Source organism: Podarcis pityusensis (genome assembly GCF_964106645.2).
Source record: "Podarcis pityusensis genome assembly, chromosome: 3".
Lineage (NCBI taxonomy): Eukaryota > Metazoa > Chordata > Lepidosauria > Squamata > Lacertidae > Podarcis > Podarcis pityusensis.
The window spans coordinates 61,684,030-61,707,287 of record NC_138026.1 but is presented as its reverse complement, the minus strand read 5'-3'; the positions used below and the strand labels follow the sequence as shown (position 1 = coordinate 61,707,287).

At 40.6% G+C, this 23,258-nt stretch overlaps 1 protein-coding gene and 1 long non-coding RNA gene across 2 annotated transcripts in view; one reads left to right on the top strand and one right to left on the bottom strand.

Moving 5' to 3' along the window:
* ECT2L (epithelial cell transforming 2 like) overlaps positions 1–23,258 on the bottom strand; it is a 28,784-nt gene that overhangs the window by 1,224 nt on the left and 4,302 nt on the right. The window contains exons 4-21 of the mRNA XM_080999557.1: positions 21,594–21,756; positions 20,485–20,737; positions 19,314–19,435; positions 17,683–17,783; positions 17,021–17,159; positions 16,566–16,734; positions 15,434–15,559; positions 12,944–13,036; positions 11,684–11,869; positions 9,680–9,783; positions 8,885–9,007; positions 7,867–8,081; positions 5,325–5,472; positions 4,189–4,262; positions 3,474–3,630; positions 2,574–2,639; positions 2,034–2,122; positions 1,176–1,348 (exon numbers count right to left, since the gene is read on the bottom strand). Coding sequence (XP_080855683.1) covers positions 1,176–1,348; positions 2,034–2,122; positions 2,574–2,639; positions 3,474–3,630; positions 4,189–4,262; positions 5,325–5,472; positions 7,867–8,081; positions 8,885–9,007; positions 9,680–9,783; positions 11,684–11,869; positions 12,944–13,036; positions 15,434–15,559; positions 16,566–16,734; positions 17,021–17,159; positions 17,683–17,783; positions 19,314–19,435; positions 20,485–20,737; positions 21,594–21,756 — 2,501 coding nt within the window. The remainder of the gene's footprint in view (positions 1–1,175; positions 1,349–2,033; positions 2,123–2,573; positions 2,640–3,473; positions 3,631–4,188; positions 4,263–5,324; positions 5,473–7,866; positions 8,082–8,884; positions 9,008–9,679; positions 9,784–11,683; positions 11,870–12,943; positions 13,037–15,433; positions 15,560–16,565; positions 16,735–17,020; positions 17,160–17,682; positions 17,784–19,313; positions 19,436–20,484; positions 20,738–21,593; positions 21,757–23,258) is intronic.
* Positions 1,101–6,171, top strand: LOC308473906. Its single transcript, XR_013984386.1, has 3 exons — positions 1,101–1,236; positions 3,518–3,712; positions 5,515–6,171. It is a non-coding gene; the product is annotated as an uncharacterized lncRNA (long non-coding RNA).

Below are 23,258 nucleotides of genomic sequence, written 5' to 3'. Positions count from 1 at the left end.
TTCGTCATCCCTGGTTTTCGTCTGCATGCAGATACTGAAAAAGGGAAGTTTGTACAAAGTGGTTTGTTTTTCAAAGTGAATCATTCATTGACCAGCAAATGCATCTTTCCACTGCAGTGAATAATGTGGAGATTTACAGCACTCTGTGTTATTTCTGACAGGCATTGTCATGTTACCTGTGTTAACACAGTTTGTACTCTTGCATTGCCCTGAGTTCTTCTGATGGAAGGGTAATTCACCAGAGGCTCCTGGAGGGCACAGAGCACCTTTGGAATGGAGACCCCTACCATAGTCCACAGGCAGAGCCATGCAAACTTCCTTCCTCCTGCAGGAGGAGCCAACACCATCTCCCAGACCAGCTGTACCAGTGAGCCAATAGCCAGGGTCTGTTCACTTATTAAGAAAAAATTAAGCCCCTAATTGTTTTGCTAACACCTTCTGTCCTTTAAATATAGGGATTACTGGGGCCGCTCAGCATCCGTTAGAATGGCAATAGCCTGTCCTTGCACAGAGTTTTGAGAAGTTTGCCTGGAGCAGCTGCTTCCACAGATAATTGCTGATTTCAAGGCATTCAGAAAGGTTGTTGTCTATACTTCCTGGTCTAATAGTTATTTCCCCTTGGATCTAAAGATACTGAGCAGCTATCTTTCCTAAACATGCATTCGGATTGTGGACCTCACCATGCAACATTCTTAGGTATTTATTTTCTTGGTTTTAAAGTAAGCAAGCACTTGGAAAGCCTTAAGACAGTAATGGAGACTTTCCAGCAAAGGAATTCTGGAGCTTCTGTGGCTCTCTTAGAAGCATATGATATATTTTTTCCATCTCCAGAAGCTCTGCAGAAAACTAGGATGGGTTTCTGAGGACAACTGTCATTAACACAAGCTCCTATTGCAGAATTCATCTGCTGTTAGGCAATCAGCTTTGGCAGAAAAATATACCATCTCATCTGCACTCGATACACATTAACCTCTATTTCCCTAACTATTGCAACTGGTTTTAATTTTAACAGAAGCTCAAGAATATCCAGGTGACCCTGCAATGCTAGCTACGTATTTGGTATGGGGAGTCATTTTGTTACAATATTACAATTTTAATTTGAAATACATTTTTTTAAAATATCCTGACAGATTTTGTGCCATGTTTATATCATTTTAGGGTAGGGGAAAACTCACATTTGGAATCTGGAATATCTTCAACCAGGAGTTGATGAAGTGTTACCACTGCCAAGAACTGGTGAGTAACGTGTGAGATACGTTCGAATGGCTTGTAAGAGATGCTGCGCTGTGAGATAACAAGTATATCGTTGAAAAGGAAGAGGCTAAGATCATGGGTGTGCTCATACAGCCTGCCAAAATTGAAAACAAAGGATTAGTCTTCCATGTTAGACTTCAGAGAAACTAACACAGATATTAATCAGTAGTATATTAAGCTTTTGAAAATGTTTAATGAAAAAAAAAATGAAAAAAAATCAGTAACCCTGTACTTGTTAAAGTGCAACTCTTAATTCAGTGTGCTTATTTTAGTCTCAAGCTAATTTTTCTTCTAATTTTTCAGTTTTAAGCATTAGAACTTGTCCTGCAACACATTCCTGAAAGTAATGGCTCTTTCTTAGGGGATCAATCAATAAGCCAATGGCTAATAAAAATATATATATTTTCTGTTAGAAGGAATGATCTCTGGGCCACTGATACAATTAAAGCAATACCCAGAGGTAATTAGAAGGCATTAACCACAGAGTGTCCTGTCCCACCCAAAAGCTTAGACTTGATTGCCGGTTAGTTCATCATTAGCACTGTTCATTTCTGCAGAAAGAATTCACCCAGTTTTGTGCAAAGAGAGAAAGAAATCAATGCATCTAAGCGGTAGGTTCTCCTTTATTAACTGAAGAATTCATGTGCAAACAATTCATAAACATAACAGTCCTCAGCTACAAATAATAAACTATGCAAAACAGATTTAGCAACCAGTCATTGAAAGGCATCCTTCATTTTTCTTCCTCTACCCTCCTATTATTTTATCTGTCTGTTTACCTGAACGACATATGGACTCTCTCTGAGCAGCAGTTTAGCTGGGCTACATCTTGCATCACAATTAGATACCTATTGGCTTTCAGTAACTTCTGTGGATTAAACATGAAAAGATTTAAAAATATTTGGATAAAGTTTGATTATTTTTGTTTAGTTGTCCTCGGTTGCTGATGTATGTTAAATCACACACTTCTGTTAAACATCAGGAGGAATTTTATACATCTCCCTTTACCCCAATGATGTGCTTTGTATCCACGAAGGCACACAGTTTCACAGACAAAAATTGCCTATGCAGCATATTCTATCTCCTAGATAGAATCTCTCTTCCCAAATGCATTTGAGTTCACTATGCCATAGCCGTGTGTTCTTTTAATACTTATCTTGTGCTTCATTTTTGAGGAAACTACTACTTTTACAAAATAGTTACTTTTCCTTTGTTATTCACAAGCACAACCTACTCCATGGCAAATTATTCTGCCTTTATCACACAAATACATGCATTTCCTCTATATCACACTATGTTTGTCTATACAAAGTACTTACAGGACATCCTTGGATGCGTCTTTGTGTAGTTAATATCTGATCATCTCTGCCAACGTTCAGTTTTAGCTAGAATTTTAGTATGGTAAACATAAGGTGAGTTAGCTTCTCAAGGATGAAGATGAAAGGAGAGATCTTATCTGTAATGCTCTTAGCCAAACATCCTTCAAGGGTGCTCCCATAGGTTGTTCCCCATTTGCAAAATGCCCTCTCTGGTGAGATGTGTCTTGTCTTACTCATCATTAACTTTATGGAGGAGCTTTTTAAAAAAATAAATGTTTACTCAGGCATTTGATGGCTAAAAGATGCTTTTCCTGGCAACCTTGAAGTAATTAGTTGTGAGGGTGTGTGGATGTTTTTAATTGTATTATTTACGATTTTGGTGTTTGCTGCCCTGAGCCTCTCTGGGAGGGAGGGCAGGAAAAAAAAACCCTCCAACATATCCTATCTTCCTGTTTGTGACATTTAAGGCTGAGAGAGGAAACTTACGTCCTCAAGCCTCCAACACCCAGCAGCTCCAGCGGCATCTGGAGGAGCCACAAGCTCCCCATCTACGCCTGCTGCCTTCATTACATACCAGGTGCCAGATGAAAAAAATTCTATATAACCAGGCCTTGAGCTGAATTTTATGGCCTTTTAAATGTGTTTGCGGGAGGGGGTTATTGGTTTGTTTTGGTCCTTTTTTATTATGTATTTTGTGTTCTCATTTTGTATTTTTATGTTGTGAACTGCCCCCTGGTATAATAATAATAATAATAATAATAATAATAATAATAGTCCAAAACCAAAACTTGAATTATGTTGGCTCTCCACAGTCACAGCTATCCCATGAGAGCGCTTGCTACTGAGTGCCTTAGTGATCCATGCAAGGTCGTCATACTAAAACAAACGTAGTAGACAAACCTGATCTAAGTAATCCTTGAACTGTTTCATTTGCTTAATTGCAGGAGTCAGCTCTTCACGGTCAGTGTGTTCTGGAGGAGTGTGAAGCCTCAGAGCATACAGGAGCGTGACGTACTCTTCAATCCTCTTAGATGGGCACAACAGAAATTCTTGGAGGCTACGTGTTACATAGATGCACTTAATCCATGCTTTAATTAGAAAAGTAGCAAATTGCATTGCATGTCCCAAGACCAACAAAGGTATGTCAAGCCATATCTTAGGGGCCTAGTGTAGCAGGTAAGACATAGGTTCTGTGGGTAGGAGGTTCACAAGTCCAGGAAGTAAGCAGTTTGCCTGTTCTCAATGAGGTTGCACTCTTTTTGAAGGGACAGTTATGTTGAAGAAATGGGTGGCAGGGAACCCTTAGGCCATGGGGTAAAATGCAGCCCTCTAGCCCTCCTTATAGGGCACTCTAAACTCTCCTCAGGCCATGTCCTTCATGCGCCCTGCTTCACACCCTCAATGTTTTTGCCTGGCTGGAATGTACCTTTGAACTCAGATAATGCCTCTTTGCTTGTCTAGATGGAGAATAGAGACAAGTGTGTACATAGTAACTAGCCTACTGCACAAAGGTAAAATGTACATATGTTGCTCTGCCCATTTTTGCCTCTAGCATATACAAAACACCCATGCTTTGGCAGTGTCCTCCTTCCTATTTTAAACTACAAGACTTTACCTTCTCATATTAGTAGCAACAGTCTTGTCATGTCTCTTCAGAAAGGCACGAAATACTGGAATAGTCTCCCTGCACTGTGAAAGCAAAAGGTTTTGACCATCAGTGTGATGTAATCCATAAAACTACGGACCAAATAAGGAGCAAACAGCAGCATTTCCATAACCCAGTTCTGTGGGCTGCTGTGGAATACCTTGTCCTTTGCCTCCAGCACTGAGGCAGACTTGAACCTTAGACTCCGGCTCACAGTGGTGTTAGCATCTGGCAAGTAGCTGCTCAGTAAATATGGGCAGCTCAAAAACATTTTGGTAAGGCTGTGAAGCTGCAGGCACCTCTTGTGCTTTGGGGTTTAGTCAATGTTAGTTTTACAAAATGCAGACCCACTGAGATTAATGGACAAGCCTAATTTAGGCAAGTTAAAATGTAGTTGGGTACAACACTTAGTTTCCCTTTCAATATTGAAAGTTGAGGCTGGTGAAGCCCTTTCCCATGATGCACCTTGAACTGTTGTGACACAAATCCTCGGGAGGATAGGGCTCTGAGATGCCATATTGACAAGGCTGAGTGGGAAGGGAACTTCCAAATTACATGCTTTGTGCACAGATTACTGGGCTATTGCACTCCAGTATTCCCAACCCCATAATATCATACAGTAGAAGAACACAGCCTAGGATCATCATGGAAATTGCATCATGTTAAGACTATCTACAGGGCATGGTGGGCAGAAAGCAGTGAAACAAATACAGGCATGTAATCCAGTTTGCATAAGGTAACTTTATTATTTTCCTGATTGCATCTAATTTTTAATGATGGAAAATATACCAATTAATATAAAAATAAGAACTAAAATCACAATAAAACAGGACTTACTCAAAATTCAGATCTCATTAATTTTTAATAAACAAACATTCTTATAACCGATTACTTGCTTACAGATCTAAGCTTTACTTTTTCTTTTAACAAAATATAGCATAAATATACTTTTCCAAAGATATTTAAATGCACTTTAATATTTAGTTACTATTTGTTGGATGCTGCTTTGGACAGGGAGATATGTGAGCATGGGAGTTTAAAAAAAATAAATGTTACAGTGGAAGGAGTGTCTGACTTAGAGTCATGAGAGTTTGGTGTGTTCTTACCTTGTCTATAGTTTTCAGAATTACTGCATAATTGTTGAAGAAGTTTGTGTATGTTTGAAGTTGCTGGCAAAATTGAATGAACAGGTCTCCTAATTTTTGGGCTGGGTTCCATTCATTAAGTCTTTGTGTTAACTCATCTGAAAACCACCTGTGTGAAACAGAGAGAAGGGTGTTTCTCTCTTCCTATCAGGTTCCAGGCAAGTTCCAACAGATAGTGATGATGACAACATGTTTTCCTGCAAGCCGAGTGACATAAATATCAAGGCTGCAAAGTTACTGTGAAGTTATGCTGTTGTCTGGTCCACCCTAGGCATCCGGCATGAATAACTTACTATATAGGTTCTGTGGTAAGCTGGCCATCCATAACATCTTCCACCCACAACCACTGAGAAGAATTTCAGCAGACAATCAGAAATATGGGGAACAAGGTGAATGAATAGGATTTACATCACCACTTTACAAGCTAGGAAGCCCTTCTAAAAGTTCAATCCTATGCATGTATACTTAAGCATTCATTCCAATGTTTTAAATGGTACGTTGTCCCAGGTAAGTGTGTAGGATTGCTTCCTGACCTCCCAAGTGGTGACAATCAGATCTTCTTGGCCTAAAGTCTCCTCATACCCTGCCTGGGGTTAATGAAAATTAGAATCCAGCAAGAAAGACATGGAAAGCTTAAGGTTCTTTACTCCCTCAGTTACATCAGTACTGTCACATGCAGTGGCGCCATTTAGTCACTTCTGATAATATTTCTATGTACAGTTCTGTGTTCGATTTTTGGGGAGCCTTCTGCATTAAATCAGCTGTAATAAACACACGTCTTCCTATAAACCCTCAACACATTTGATAACTTGCCTAACCAGCCATTTGTTAAGTCTTTAAATGTTCCAGGCAGACGCCTCTAGGAAATAAGTTACATCAGATGTATAAACTGAGTCCTTGCCAATAGAAACTTGTCTTTAAGGGTGCAATTTTCCACTGGGCCACGGGAAGCACAATCAAGGAGATGCCAGTACAACGGGGACACGTGAGGTTGTTCTCATACTATCTTAGCAATGTTCTCATACTGTCTTATGCCTACAGCCATGTCCATCCTACAGATCCAAAGGTGGCTTACTGGGGGGTCTCCAGATGTGGCTGGAGTACAATTACCATCAGAGGTGTCACCGTCTCTGGAAGATTGAGGGGACCAGACACAATGTTCTGACATTACACGGGGGGCCCCTCTGAACATTGAGGGGGGGACACAGTGCCTCAGTCCCCAGAAGCTGCCACCTTGGATTACCACCATCCCTGGCCACTGGCCATGCTGATGGAAGTTGGAATCTATCAACATCAGTTGGTTAGGGAGTGGTGCTGATAACGCTAAGGTTGCCAGTCTGATCCCCATATGGCAGAGGTTTTCAACCTTTTCAAGTCCACAGCTCCCTTGACCAACTACTTTCTTTCTGCAGCGCCCCCGTGGGGCTCAGCAGCCCAGTTACATCATCCCTTGCCTGCAGAGCTGGCAGCATCTCACCCTTTTTCAAACAGCCTCCCTTGTGGAGTGTTCCCTCAGCCTCCTCTCCTTGGGAATCCTCCGGTCAGCTGCTGCTGCTGCTGCTGCTGTCCCTGGTCTCTGAGCTGCTCCCACTGCCCCCAAAGAGAGGTGCCTTCTCACACTGCCCCACAGGGGCCTGGGAAGCACCCCCTGGCCAGCCCTAGAGGCACCATTTGCCTGGGGAGCTTGTAGCCAGAGCTGCTGGAACAAACAGCTTTGCAAGCCTTTGGGAGGCAGAGACTCAAGAGGGCACCAAAGGAGGAAGTGAAGGAAGGAAAGAAAGAAAGAGAGGGACAGAGGCCAGTGTTGCCTGCAGCATCCCTGACCATCATTCAAGGCACCCCAGGGTGCTACAGTACACTGGTTGAAAACCACTGCCATGTGGGACAACTGCATATTCCTGCATTGCAGAGGGTTGGATTAGATGATCCTCAGGGTCCCTTCCAAATCTACAATTCTATAATCATCTGAAGAAGCCACAGGTTCCCCAGTCTTGGCTTTTTCTCTCTTTTTTGGTATAAAGTTTTGTATTACTATTTTATTTTATAATGTATACAACAAAACAGATATCATAATAATAACCAGAGACAAAAATTCAAAGGTGAAAATATACATGTAGAATGAGTAGTTTGCACACCAGCTAAAATACTGAAGTAAAAACTGTCTGCTTTATCAGATCATCAAGTATAGTTCCAGATTTGCAAGGCTTACGATGACCCCAGTCTTGTCTTGTTTGTAGCTAAATAACATTAGTTCCTGTACTGAATGAAGTTCACATGGCTCCCATGGCTGCTTTTCTCTTGTTGATAATAATGAAATTCTGTTAAATGTGTCTACAAGTATGACTGGTCACAGGTATATTAAATGATCCATGTCTAATAATTTCAGAAATACTGCATCCCAAATCCCAATCACATCTACTTTGTTTAGAATTCAGGCCTTAAGTGTTGGGATATTTATTTTTAAAGAATCTAAATGTGCTTCAGAACAATAAGTGAAACTTACCTACTCAGTTGTAGGATGTTCAAGATATCAGAGAAGATGGTCTGAACATTGGCATAGCTTAGGATGACTCGATGTGAGGCCAGCGCAGCCTTTAGCGGTTTAACATAAACATCTCGTACAATTTCCAGCATGTTCACATAGTTCCTCTCACTTAAGAGAAGTTCTCTGGCAAAGCTTTTTCGCTTCTCTGCTATCTCTTTATCAAGTTTGCTGGTCTGAAAGCCCAAGATACATTAGAAACAAATCAGTAACACTTTTTAAAGGGGTTTTGTTTTGTTTCAGTAGCTGGAATATAATCTGAGTATATTTAAAAGTTTTGATTATAATTTTCTAAGGCATCCTAGTTTGTTATTAAGGTAAGCTAAATATATAAATAAGCAAGCAGAAAAGAAGACCATAAAGGTTTGTGTTACCTGAAAAGCTTCTTAGTCTGTAGCGCTATACCCATTCACCTGGAAACAAGCCCCATGAACTCGATGCAGCTTACTTCTAAGTAATGTATAAGACTGCGCTGTTACTTTGTTCTCACAGGTAATATCATTAAATATTCTTATGCTGCTACATAGATTTATTCTGAGAATATAAACTGAAGCTATTCTCAAACAGATTCAGAAATACACTTGCTTTATAGCTATAGAAACAGGCTTCATTTGTATTGCATCAGCTAAACAGCAGCCATTGTGGCTATAAGTTTCTGTACTCAAAGGTCACTCATCATCACGTTACCAATTAGAGCACAGAACCTAAATGGGAACACTTTTTAAAAATATAAAATTATACACTGTCTGTCTCCCAGTCATGAGATATGAGGGAGTTATTAACATATATTAAATAAAACATAGAAAAAACACTACGAACATCATTGCACACGTGAACTCAAACTACTTTATATGCATTGCTTCACTTATCTTAGAGCAAGCTGTTCAATCCTGTCCAAGAATAGTGTTCCAAAACAAAACGAGGAAGTATTAGAAGAACTATGGAAGTTGCCCAAAGCTAACAAGCGGCTCTTTTGTACCTTAACTGACACACCAAGGCTTGCTTCTGGATTGCTTTCAGTTGTCAGAACCTGGCTTTTGAGTTCTTCCTTTTTATTACATTTCCTCATCAGGAAGCGTGATAGAAATTCAAAAGGGTTTTCCTAAGAAATCATAAAAGGTTAACGTATGGCAGTATGCATGCCACCCCTTTCCCAAGCATAGGCAGTCAACGGTCATATCAGCTAATAAGAGAGATACTGTAGTCCGTATATCACTTTTAAATTAAATTAGATTTACACAGTCCCATAGCAATAAATGGAGGCTGCACAACAACAGTATTTCATGGCCTGGTCTGATAAAGCAGCCTCTTGTGCTTCAGTTAATAGTCAAGAGGCTTTTTCCAGTTCAGGAAGCACTCAAGAGGCTGAGTGCCACAAAACGGAAAGGAAAAATAGACACCCACACACCATCCTCAGCTATCTCTCAACAATAAGTTCAGTTCAACCCCACGCCCCACAAAATTATAAAGAAATTCTAAAGTGCCCCAAGAAAGAAGCAGAAAATTGAAACTCACTTCTGCAGGTGAATAAAAGTTTTGAGAAACTGAAGGCCAGGTTTCAGCACAGCTAATAAAAGTTTCTAAAAAGAGAACACTTATCCATGAGCCTGCCAATTAGGGTCTTGGCAATGAGAATATTCTCTGCTCCCACCAATGTTACAGTCCATTAAATTGGCTTAAATACAGCACAATAGCCTCTGGAATGGGAACAAGCTTCAAAAATCAAAACTGAGGGGCATAACCATTATACTTAAATAGAATAAGCTTATCTTACATCGTTTCCTCTTGAGAGTTCAACTAATCCTTCAACCAAAACCTCGGCTATTCTTTGCTTTTCTTGCACATCTGACCAGCTCACAGCATCAAACATAATTTGACCTGCACATAAATAGTTACACATTAGTCGCTTTTAAGATGCAACAGACTAGACATTAAAGATGGAGTCAATTTTATTTCCTCTATTTATTTTGGACAGCTAAGGGGGATCCACAGCAAACTAGATTATCTGATGAGGTGTAGCATGCAATTGACAGCAAGGCCGACACAATTGCTCTGGCTAATCATCAGTTCCAAGGCATCAGCTCGCTGCTCAAATGCATTATGGCATTGGTGTCGCAGCTGATCATATGCCAGCCAGAGCTTTCCACATGACCTAATTGCTGGTAGATCCCGCCATGAAGTGATGCTAACCTTTCTTAGGTGAAATTGATTATCTTTCACTTTAGCACCCAAGGAATGAATATGACTACATCCAGCTTTAATTGCACTAGTCAATCAAGTAGCAGGGGTAGGTCAGGACCTTCAAGAACATAAAGGTAAAGGTACCCCTGCCCATACGGGCCAGTCTTGACAGACTCTAGGGTTGTGCGCTCATCTCACTCTAGAGGCTGGGAGCCAGCGCTGTCCACAGACACTTCCGGGTCACGTGGCCAGCGTGACGAAGCTGCTCCGGCGAACCGGCACCAGAGCAGCACACGGAAACACTGTTTACCTTCCCACTATAAAGCGGTACCTATTTATCTACTTGCACTTAAGGGTGCTTTCGAACTGCTAGGTGGGCAGGAGCTGGGACCGAACGATGGGAGCTCACCCCGCCGCGGGGATTCGAACCGCCAACCATGCGATCGGCAAGTCCTAGGCGCTGAGGTTTTACTAATATGAATATGACACAGCGTCATATTCAAGGAATGAATATGACTACATCCAGCTTTAATTGCACTAGTCAATCAAGTAGCAGGGGTAGGTCAGGACCTTCAAGAACATACAAGACTTAAATTCCACTAACTTCAGGAACACCCAGTGTATTCAGGCAAATTACGCTGCTGTGCAGTCCTACATTCAAGTAGGGGTCAATGACACAGTAAGTACACAAACTTACTTCAGCAAACAAGCCATGTGTCTTTATGCAGCAGAGGAAAAACACTGGATTGCTTTCGTCCTCAAACAGATTACACTAAACCCTGCTGCTAAGGGGGGACATCTCTCATAATTTCTCATTAATCTATTTGACCAACTTGATCATATCTAGGAATGTAAGCAAGGTAACAAGACACCTAAACATTTTGGCTGCCTTATTGACTCCACCTGATTATATGATACTGTATTTTGGTTAACAAAAAACCAAGAGTCAGCAGATGTGGATTAGTATCTTTGAACAAAAGGGTTTTTTCCATCCTCTTGAGTGGAAATTGCAGCCAAACATATAAAATGCATTTTAGGCTTAAGCATCTCACTTATAAGCAGTGCACACAGGCAAGTTTCCTCCAAACAGAGGAAAATATATCATCCAGGCTAACCATGATCTAGGCCATAGCTGTCAACCTTCCCTTTTTTTGTGGGAAATTCCCTTATTCCAGCGCCGTTTCCCACTGCTATCCCAGATTGTTAGATATCCTGTAGACTGTCCCCGGGACAGGTGAGGCTGCTGATCCCTTATTTTCGAGGCTGCTGATCCCTTATTTTCAAATCTGAAAGTTGACAGCTATGATCTAGGCTAACCACAAATACAAGCTCATTGTTCATGATTGGGACTTGACCGAATGGGACCACCATGAAAATTACATAGATGCTCCTCATACTTTGCTGTGTGCACATGAATTCTGTACTTGAGAACAGAACATCAAATAAGAATTGAGCCATACATATATTATGGAATAGGAAGTGATCCTCAACAGTCTCATAAAAATGCTGAATTTCAGGTGCATGGTATAACCCTTTGCAATAATTCTAATATTTCTAATTTAAAAAATACTTTGGAGGCAACAGAGAGAGAAGTTACCAAGAATCTTGCCAGTCGTGTTCTTCTGCAAATCACAAAAATAGGGTCTCAGGTTTTTCCTGACAGCCTTCAGTGCGTCTTCCAGCAATTCTGTGAATCTTAGCCACAATTGCAGTTTTGCTTCAGTAAAGTAGATGGATGGGGGAGGAGGACTATCTTTCTGGTTTCCCAACCACTCACTGAGAACTATAACGACACAGCAAGTTATTCCCCATTCTTTGGGTTACTCTGCCACAGATTTCATATTTTTTTCCTCTAGCAGGGAGTATAATGAGAACACAATTAGCCTCAGCTGTGTTAATGATACTCAACTGGACTATTAAATCCCACAGATTTGTACAAACTAGAGCAGAGGCAGCCGGCATGGTGCCATCCAGATGTTAAGACCCACATCGGCTCCAGTCAGCATTGCCAATAGGATGGCAGAAGCTGGAGTCCAGCAAAAACTGGAGGGCACCATATTAGCTATATCTTAGAGGAATAGATTAGCCAATATGTCTGCTTTTTGTGAGCACAATGTATTTATCAAATGTATTTAAGAAAATAAATAGCTGCTAATTGTGTTTGAAAATCACACCAATGCAGCATATACATTAAAATGGTGGCTCAGTGTCTCTTCTCTCCAGTCCCCACTAAATCAGCTGTTGAGATACTCACCACTATAAATACAGTACTTGGCCAAGTGTCTAAACAGAGTTTTATCAATAGATGGGAGAGATACGCAGCCATTGCTTTTATATGCAGCATTTTTATTATAATACAATGTATGCTTTACACACAAGTTATTTCTGAAATGCCATTACTTAACAAGCAATAACAAGCAATTTAATGGCCTCCTTTAAATATATGTGTGTGTGTGTGTGTGCATGCCTAATATCATGTAAGGGAGAGGTGGTGGGTATTTACAACCATAGACTATATATATATGAATTTGCCTTCTGCCAAGACAGAGCATAGGTGCATTTAGCTGTGCCATGCCTAATTGTGATTTACCCACAATGTGCAAGCTCTCAGTGGCCTCACCCTCCTAAAACCAAGGCAACATTGCTCTTTGCAAGAATCTGTGGCAGTGGAGATTACAAATGCATTTAAAAGTTTGTCCATCCTTGCTTGTGATGGGATGCCAGCATTTCTGCTACAGCCTCTGCTTGTGGCCAAGTGACCACAGGGGGGATAGGATTGGCCCTAACATATCTAAAATATGCATTGAAATCAGATACTTTATGCAAACTCTGCATATGTATAGTAGTTTTCACTTACTGTGTTGATATGATCCGGTTGCTATTCCTGCAGGAGTTCGGAAAAACAGCCCAGTTAGATGAGACAGCTGGGAAAGGACCTCCATTCCTGCCTCTGCAAAATTACATATTTCATATTGGTCATGTAATATTCAAACCTTTTAAAACTGCTTTTTGGCTCCAACCAGCACCCCAGGGTGGTTTACAACACTAAACTTCAATATATTAACAATGAAGAGTTGGATCTAGACTTCATCTTCCGCAGATGGAAAACCTCCTGTCCACTGAAGGCTTCTATTCTATCACAGACTTCCTGTCAGTAAATGGAAGCAATTTTCACAAGCGCTTCTACCTTAGCCCAACCCACAGCACAATCTCCCATCCCAGGAGCTGTCAAGGCAGGAGATGTCAATGATTGCTACAGAGGGCAAGGGGAAATCAGCAAAAGTCACCTCCATTAGCCAGTGGAAGCAAAGTCTGCATCCAACCCATAGATTATATAAACCAGCATAAAACAATTTTTTTAATAGTCACAGCTTACAATTTGAATGCACTAGAAGCCTGCCAGAATGAAACATATTAGCCACCCAGACAGAGAAGGAACTGATCTAACCTTCCTTGGCAATTATACATCGCAAACATATAAAACATTATAGATTTTTACTAGTTCAGTGGCCATGAACATCTAAACTTTGTTAAAATCTTCAAGAGGGTAAAAATCTACCCATTTATCAGTCAGTAGTCAAGAAGTTGGTTGTTAAAACTTACTCCAATATCAGTCTACATTGCCTAGTTGAAGAAGTGAGGCAAGATAGATTCATTGACCATTTACAGTTTTCTTAACTAATCCTCTAACACTGCTGCTATTACATTCAGGACATTATTTCTTCAAGTAAAATGGAGAACTGGGTTGCTGCCTCACTCCCCACTGGAGAATACACTTAAGGGACCTTGGGATGCCGTTTCAAAGTCTTGGCCAGCTTAGGAGATGACACACCAGTTACACACCCAAGTATATCAGTTTGCGTCATGGTGGACAGGAGGTTCCTGCCACTCCCGTCTATGTTATTCCTTTACACAAGCTGGGAAAGTATCAGCCTGCATTTAGGCCAGCCAATGACTAGATTCTCACCCATTGTCAAACCAACAAATACTCTAGCCATTTTAACTGCCAATTAATCCTACACATAGTTCCTGCTCCTACTCCATGTGGTGGGAACAAATAATGCTGTGGCCACTAAATGAGTATAATTATATGGATGTCAGAGAATGGTCAGTGGATCATCTCCTTCCCCTTGTTTCAGAACTACTAACAAAACCCCCACATCTGAGTGGACAGTAAAGGCTCTTTCCCATACCCTTCAACATTTCTCCAATGAAAACAGGGACGTCCTATTCCATAATAATATTTTTAGTATTTATACCCTGCCCATCTGACTGGGTTGCCCCAGCCACTCTGGGTGGCTTCCAACATATTTGAAAACATAATAAAACATTTAACATTAAGAAACCTGCCTATACAGGGCTGCCTTCAGATGGCTCAGGGGTCTGAAAACTCCATACCCTCCCACATTTATCTGATGAAAATAGGGACATCCTACCATACCATTCAACATTTATTCAATGAAAATAGGGACATCCTAAGGAAAAGTGGGACATTCCAGGATGAAATCAGAAACTGGGATGGCTTCTGTAAATCCGAGACTGCCCCTGGAAAATAGGGACACTTGGAGGGTTTGCCCCCATAATTTACAATCATACCTCTTGTTACGTCAGTCTCCGGTTGCGTTTTTTCAGGATACAAACGCGGCAAACCTGGAAATGTATACTTCCGGGTTTCGCCACACGCGCATGCACAGAAGCGCTCTGCGCACCTCGCACGTGTGCAGAAACGGCGCTCTAGTTGCAGACTTTTCAGGGTGTGAACAGCACCCCGGAACGGATCAAGTCCATAACTAGAGGTACCACTGTATAGGCAATTTCTCCATTGGGAAAAGCTGCTTTTAAAAATCCCAAGAGGGAGAAGAAAAACAGTGCTTTAGATCTGCACATAAATGCTGAGGGTTGAATTCAGTAGCTGTTAACTGCAACTTCAAAAACGTGTTACACTGGTGCACTGAGGATGTCCTGACAGCATGAGCAGGTGGGTATGCTGGCTTAAATGATTGAGAACATATTTGTTTTTCCCAAATGACCTAAAATTTGTAGACTGCATTTGGAGGAGGAGGAGATTCTATTATTTAGTGCAAGTTAACATTCTCATGCCAGAAAGTACTAGGCACGTAAGCCTGCTAAAACAGCTCTATGCAACTCTAGATTCACCAATTGAGATCCTGGTATCTCAGATACAGACAGGAAACTGGGAGTAGATGAATGTTTACATAAGGTGGCAGCTTCCTCAATAGTTTTGCAACAATCAATTGATGTTTTAAATCTAGTTGGGTTTTCCTATTGGACTAGACTTTTCATAAGCAACATAGAAGGACCAGCCATTGCCGCCAACAGAACTGACCTGAAGCTGCCAGAGGGACAAAGATGTCTATATAACCACCTTCCTGATGCATCACACTGCTTCTTAACTTTACCCAAAATTCTTTCACCTCAGGTTTAAGAAGGTTCTTGGTACTGATGCTACAGCCTTAAAGAAATTAAATAAGTCAGCAAAGCGAACTATCCGTTAGGATTTTTTTAAACATATCTATAATGTAATGTTATATATATAATGCAAAACATATCTCACCATTTTTGTTCACTTTTATGCACCTGAAAAACCTTTTTAAGGTTTAATCAAGTCTATGTGGTCATATAAACCAGTCATGTATATTTTTAAATTCTGTTGAATTGCATTTTATTGATATTTTACTGTTTTATGCACACCACATAGGGCTTGCTGTTTTTATTAAGCAGTTTGTTTTTTTAAATAAATAAATAGCATACCAATAGTATCAACAAATACCTCATAACATACATAAATACATCATAGATCATGCCATCAACAGTAAATATTACCTAAAATGAGGCACCAACCTTTTTGCAAGTTGGATAAACTGTTGTGGGCACCACACACAAACTGCAATGTGTGTGTATTCTATTGGTTACAACACAATGCTTCTTGCAAGCCTAATTTCAGTGGGGGGAGGGAGCCCTGAAGATACCAACCAATGAATACCAATGTGGGCAGATCTGTGCCAATGGGCAGAGTGTTGACAAGCCTTATATATAACCAATAAATAGAAAAGCAGCAAAGTGTATAGATAACAACCGTATTCCTATAATGACATCTTATTAAATGTATACATTGGTAAAATCTTGGCCTGGAGGGCATTTGCAGGGGTGAAGTGCCAGTATTAATCATGTGAACTGTTCAGACTTTTCCTTTAACAGTTGTATTTCATATAGCACTAGCCACCTTCTCTCTGAAGGAACTATATTCTGCGAAAATCCTTCTGCACATTCAGAACCATGTGCAGGTCAAACTTTGTTCGCTGATTACAACATGTCTCAAAGCAGGCTCCTGCTGCCAAAGGCTTATTAAAGGAAAGGAAACATGCCGATTTCATTTATTTTCTCCATACAATATTGCTCTAGAATACCAAATGTGATATGCTCAGTTCAAGTGTTAAACTACTTTAAGTGAATCCCACCTTGAAGCAGGTTAATCCCTCTGGAGTCTCCATCAGTAATAATCCCAATACTCTTTGCCGTTTGGCCATCCAAGGCCTTTCCTACATAATAAAGGAGGCTTTCCAAGGTTGTGCCACTATGATCATATACTACAGGAATCACTCCAGGCTTAATACTGTCCACAATCATCTAAAAAATAATAAAGAAACACAATACTGAATAGAAAAGTAACAGAAAAAGTGGAAAACATGGATGGAAATTGGTCTTTGAGAATTATACTAATGTTAAGGTACTGGGCTATTCTTGCATTATGCTAAGTTTAAAAAACCCTTTTCTATTGTGTTATTATTTTTTAACTAAGAATTAAAGGAATTTAAATGCTATTCAAAATATTATTCAGATTTTATGAATTGTTCAAAGCTACTGTTTTACAAAGTCCTAACTTCACTTTCTGTAAATAGGACAATGAGAATACCTCATAAGCAGGAACATGGGATGATATCAAGATAAGACGTAGCTGAGGGGAATGTGTTTCATTATGGTCATTTTGTAAAACAGTCCGATGAAGTCTGTGAGGTAAGACAGGATCAGAGCAGCTGCCAGCAGCCTTCTTTCTATAACAATACAAGTGAAACTTAAGGTTAAAGTGACATAAAGAATTACTGGTTTTTAATGATAAATACACAGAATGAAAACATGAGATTACATATGCTAGACAGCCATGCAGACTGGTTGCAGAGGGAATAAGAAGGCACAAAGACCCATTGCCACCCTACATTTTAACAAGCCCTCAGTCGGACCATAACACAAACACATTTTGGGGTCTGGCCTTCCTCAAATTTCTTACAATTATCTCTCAAATGTAAACACAGTCAAAAATTCATTAATACGCCTCTATCCAGGCAAGACAAAAAAAAAATGCATTTAGTTCACATTTCGGATTGCACTAACAGCTGGTTGCTGAATTAATTTGTGCCACATGATTGGAACTTTTCTATTCTTAACATGTGATACCCTCCCCCTTTTAAACATTTATCTTTATTCAGTTTCAATATGAACATAGATACAGATTATGTGATATTATTTTTGAAAACTGTGTTTTAAGACAGATATTCTGATATCTCGAATCCTGCTTACCTTTTTGGAAGTGTCTCAGCTTCCAGACCAACACGTGGCACAGATTTAGCATCTGCAGAAATATGTTTGAAAAGCATTTCCTTCGGGGAAGGCATTCCATTCTAAAATCATTGAGAGAAAATATTAAATGAGAAAGAGTAGGTGGTGGTGGTGGTGGTGGTGGTGGTGGTACCTAGTTTAAGCATCAGGCTTCCATCCTCCATCATGGGCGATGAACATTCTGTTTATCAGGTACCTCCCCATTCTTTCTGCCAGTTCAGATCCCATCAGTGTCTATGGGAAGCTGGGATTCTCTCTCCCACCCCAAGTGTATCACTTTACACTTAAAAACTGCAATTCGATCTTTCTGCAGTTTCTTTTTCAAGTACATGCGGCAGCAGAGGGATGCCAATTGGGTCAACAATTATTCTGCAGCAACATTGAACCCGGTTATGGTGTTTTTATTGGAGACTCCCTTTTCCAACTCTGCAGTCAAGCTTGAAACTGAGTGAGGAGATTCAGAAAAGTTAGTTTCTCTCAGTCTAACCAGCCAGGATTGCTAAGAGGTTGAAATCAAATAAGCATATATTATAATCTTCCCCTGACTGTGGTGTCTGTAGTTATATCAATCACTGAATCACAGAATTCTATGATTCTCTCATAGAATCGAATAAGAGGCCTTGTTAAAAGAAAAACAAAACCCCTGTATGCTAAACTGGGTTCCTCAAAGCTGTAATTTGAACAGTATATCAAGCAATGCTTTGTGGTCATGGTAGTCACAAAGGGGGAAATAATGTGAAATATTTACAGTCTCCAATTTATTGGGGAAGTGGTATTGGAATTTAATTGCAGAGACAACTCTTTTTTTTTTAATCATACATTCTAGATTTGCAACCTTTAAATACAGTGGTACCTCAGGTTAAGAACTTAATTCGTTCTGGAGGTCCATTCTTAACCTGAAACCGTTCTTAACCTGAAGCACCAATTTAGCTAATGGGGCCTCCCGCTGCTGCCACGCTGCCACCCCGTGATTTCTGTTCTCAACCTGAAGCAAAGTTCTTAATCCGAGGTACTATTTCTGGATTAGTGGAGTCTGTAACCTGAAGCGTCTGTAACCTGAAGCGTCTGTAACCCAAGGTACCACTGTATACATATTAGAGATACTGCCATGCTTTGAAAATTAAAAGGAAAGAAATTCTGCTTCTCAGATTCCAGGTGCTAACTTGTGAAGAAGAAAAGGTACTTTGTAGAAGCTCAGGGGATTTGGGGCGGGGGGGGGGGGATGTTGCTGGGCAAGATGCTATTACTGGTCTGCCCTCCTTTTCTCAATCCGCATCTTTCCTGCTGCCTGGACTCTTCCTCTGGGTTAGATCAGCACAGATTCCTCCCAAAGGGGGAAGGGCAAATCGAGCAGAGGCACTCTTCCTTGTGCTGCTCACTCAATGAGGGCAGATAAACAGGCAGTGTCAGCAAGGAAGAAGAGTAGGAGGTCTGAGGCTTGGCTGGTGCCTCCACCACTGGCCTTCCTGAAAAGCATTCTTCACCTATTCAAGCACTGAGCCTCATTCATGAGAAATGACAGAGACAAGACTCAAGTCATGTGTCACTGAAACAGAAACAACAATAGCAACACATGATGGAACAATAAATACCTTCATTTGAAACAACACTGCTGCTGATCTAACTCGGTCATGGACAGTCTGGGACAACTTTGGTTGAAATCCAGATCTGTAAAATCCCGAGTTCCAAGGTGGACGAGCTTTGATTAATTCCTCTGAAAAGCACAGTTGGGCAATGCTATTTAATCCCAGATGTTTCAAAAGGCACAGAATATTCTGAAAGCTCCCTGTGTACATTTCCCCAATTACTGGATGATTTCAGTGGGTTCAAAAAGTTTTTATGTAGCTGGGTATAGATTGTAGCTAAGCTAACCTGAGTTGCTGCACACATTACAGACCTGAATAGAAGGTATGTACATGTTTGAATCCATGCGCCAACCTCATGTCACAAGCACATGCTTGTGTTTTTTCACTTCATATACCTGTAGCATATATGCATGTCAGAAAACCACATCTAACAAAACCAGAATTCCACATGTTCTCATATTTAATTTTCATATAAAAAGTATAACAAATGAAGAATACTATTTATTAAATTATTACTTCAATTTTTTTTTACTGTAATTGTTCTGACCATTTGCTTCTGCAGGGGTAAACCACTATTTAAACATTGCTTAGAAGGAACACCATTGTGGTATAGGTACACCATTAAAAACTAAGGGTTGTAGCCAACAGTTGCATGAGTGGAAGGCAGCTTTTGGAAGTCATCTTGTCCTTCCTGTCTTTCCTGCTGTAGCCCTTCCCAGGGGGGTCAAGAGGACCTGCTAAACATTGTAGGTCTGCAGAACAATTGTCCAAAACTGGATGGAGAAATATCACAGCAGAAGCTTTTCAGAAAAATGGGGGTTGCCACTCATGCAATCATTGGATGTTACTCTTAAGGACAATCTAACACCATCTACCCTGCAAGTCCCATTGAAGAAAATGAGAACTGGTTGAGAATGCACCCACGCTCTTGTGCACAAGCCTTATTCATCACTGTGGTGCTCTAACTTTCTTAGCACTTTGCTGCATGCGTCAAGAAACAAGATCCATCACACAACCAAACATTCACTGCTTTCCTGTTTAATATATTATTTTGCTGGTTTGCTTTGTTTTTTTAAAAAAATATTAGTCCTTGGAGGATAGATTTATGATGCAATCTTATGTCTACTCAGAAGTAAGTCCCATGAACGGAATCAAGTCACAATTGCATCCAACTTACTTTTGCATACAGTCAATCTCTCTCTCATAATTTTCCGCAGACATCTTTCACGTAGTTTTTCTTTTTGGTCTTCATTTTCTGGTTTAGGTTCACTCAGTGTTCCATAAGACTCAGCAACTTCCCTCGGAGTTAAGTAATCCAGGTCAGTTGCACAAGCAATATAATGTTGTTTCCAAGCACTATACTCATTTTTTTCAGGAAAGTATGGTAGAAACCATCCAAACAAAATGCATTTCGGCATCCACAGACAATCCTTTTGAGTAGGGAAGTAAAAAACAGAGGGTTGTTTTCAAAAGGAAAATGTTGTCTAAACATCCAAGAATCTTAAAGTGTGACTTATTTAAAAGTGTGCTAAATCCACTTTTCAGGGTGCACAGCCCCCACAAGGTGATTTTCAATATTAAAATACCCTCACATACAAAAAAAGAGAAGCAGCATAAAATTTTTTTTCCAAGTAAGCACAATTCAGCCAAATGCTACCTTGACTAAGCACATCTTCAGAGTTTATTCTGAAGTCCAGGATCATACAGAGAAGTCCTAACTTTCCAGGGACTACACATGTAGGGAGCCTACATGAGAAGAAGCAGGCTCCCCAAGTGGGGCAATTTCCCAACTTGCAGAGGGCAACAATGATAGGGGTCAGAGATCTAGCATGCCGATCCCCACAGCCCTCCCTCACATGTGCAATATCCCAGATATCCTAAATGCCCGAAGAGGACTACAGTGTTCTTGCACCAAACGCAAAATGTAGTTTTGGCCCTGGTGAAGATCATATATACCAAGGATGAGGGCCACATTCCCTTCTGTGCAACTGTTTGGAGGCCACATGGAAGAGAACAGCGCAATGGATGTAAATGTGATCTTTGTACAGTAGGCTAGTTTCTCCAAACACTTCTCTATCCTTGAAGCAAGAAAAAGGCATTCGCGTAGCTTAAGGACACATCGTAGCCAGACAAAAAACAGGCAAAGAGGATGCAAAAGGGATGGCCAGGGAAGAGAGAGCGTGGCCAGGCAGAGTGCATGTATGGCAAGAGTCCCAGGCTTGGAGAGTCACATTTGGCCACCAGGCCTCAGGTTCCCCCCAGTTGAGATACAGACCCAAAGCTTACCTGTTCACTTAAAAACTTCCAATGCCAGCTGACTTGGGCCGCTGCACAAAGGTCCTTAGCGTTGAGAAAGGAGAATATGTACAAAGATACGAAACGTGGCAGAACAGTGGTGAAATCCACTTTGGTCACTGGGATATTCTCTACAAACCATCTTTCAGCAAATCTGTGAAACAGGACAGGCCTAAGTGGGTGGTTATTAATACCATCTGCTGAGGTTCTAATTACCACCTATCAGGAACTATGGAAAGATCCAGAAGAATTATTGCCAGGAGACTCAGAAGAACATAAATGTGATACTGACCATGTTTGCGTGGCACAGTAAGCCAAATTAAGCCAGACAACATCATAAGGCAAAGCAAATTTGTGCACCAAGGTGGAAAAGGATCGAGGAGGAACAAAGCAGCTACAAGCTCCTCTTCAGGAAACTACATTTTACAGTGGTCCCAGTAAGTCATAGTTTGGCTTACTGTGTCATGCACACTGGGATTTGGACTGGATTCTGATGTTGGGTGAAACTAGTTTTCAGTAACTCTGGTTAAGAAGACATAGCAGTGTCTGAACTTCCAGACATAACAGGCAAAGCATAGTTTTGATTTCTCTTGTCTGCTCAGCACTTAGTTTGATAAGTTGCTTTCCATCTCTACAATGCTGCAGCCTCTTGAGGCAAAGCAATCACCTTAACTATGGTTTGTCAATGGTCTCTGAACTGACACAACACCAATCCACAGTTAGCACAAACTGTAATTTGCAAACTAACTTCAACACAGTGATTTCAGGTTCTGGTTTGTCGTCTACAAATAAACCATGGATTGTGGGCAAGTTTGGGTTCAGACATAAAAGCAAACTACAGTTTGAAGTTATGTCTCAACCCAGTCATTGTGGGTCGCTGCAAAAACTCTGTAGGTATTTATGACACATACACCCCACTGTTCCCTTGAGAAGCTCAAAGCAGCTTCACTACATGCTTGTGGCTTTCTAAATTTAAGGCTGCTTCACAAGTTACAAATTCACAGAAGACCATTCCTGGAAGAATTAGCACTACTGTATGAAGCTTCATGGCCAAAGCCAAATACGAGCTTTGGACTCCTGCTTATTCTAATCTTATAGAGAGGAGGGATTTCTAGCCCGCCAGTACTACAAACTCACATGCTGAACTACAAACTCACATCATCCCTTATTATTGGTGTTGCTTGGCTGAGGCTGATAGGAGTTGGAATAAAGTTTCCCCAGCCCAGTCTTAGCAGCAGTTTTTCAGTCATGCAAAAAGAAAAGAAAAATGTCCCATGTACTGGCCATCGTTATATCTTAATTCTCATATTTTACTGGCCATGTGAGAGAGACAGATTTCTCAAAGCATTAACAGAAATAAATAGTCATTTTGCATTGTTTAAGAAGGCTGCTATGCTTTATTGCAAAATTGTTATAAACACAAAAGTTGTTCTCTGTCAAAATGCGTTTCACCAGGCAGTTCTGCTGTTGTAATACATAGGCCTTAATTTTAAGTACCCATCTTGCAAGAACACAATGTGGTCTTAGCGCCTGCATATGGATGCATACGGGTAAGTGTTTTGCTTTCTGTGAACACTGGACAATGATGGCATTGGAGTCAGCCTGGCTTGAGTTAAAGATCCATTTTGCCGGAGGTGTTCTCTGGAGCCTATTTTT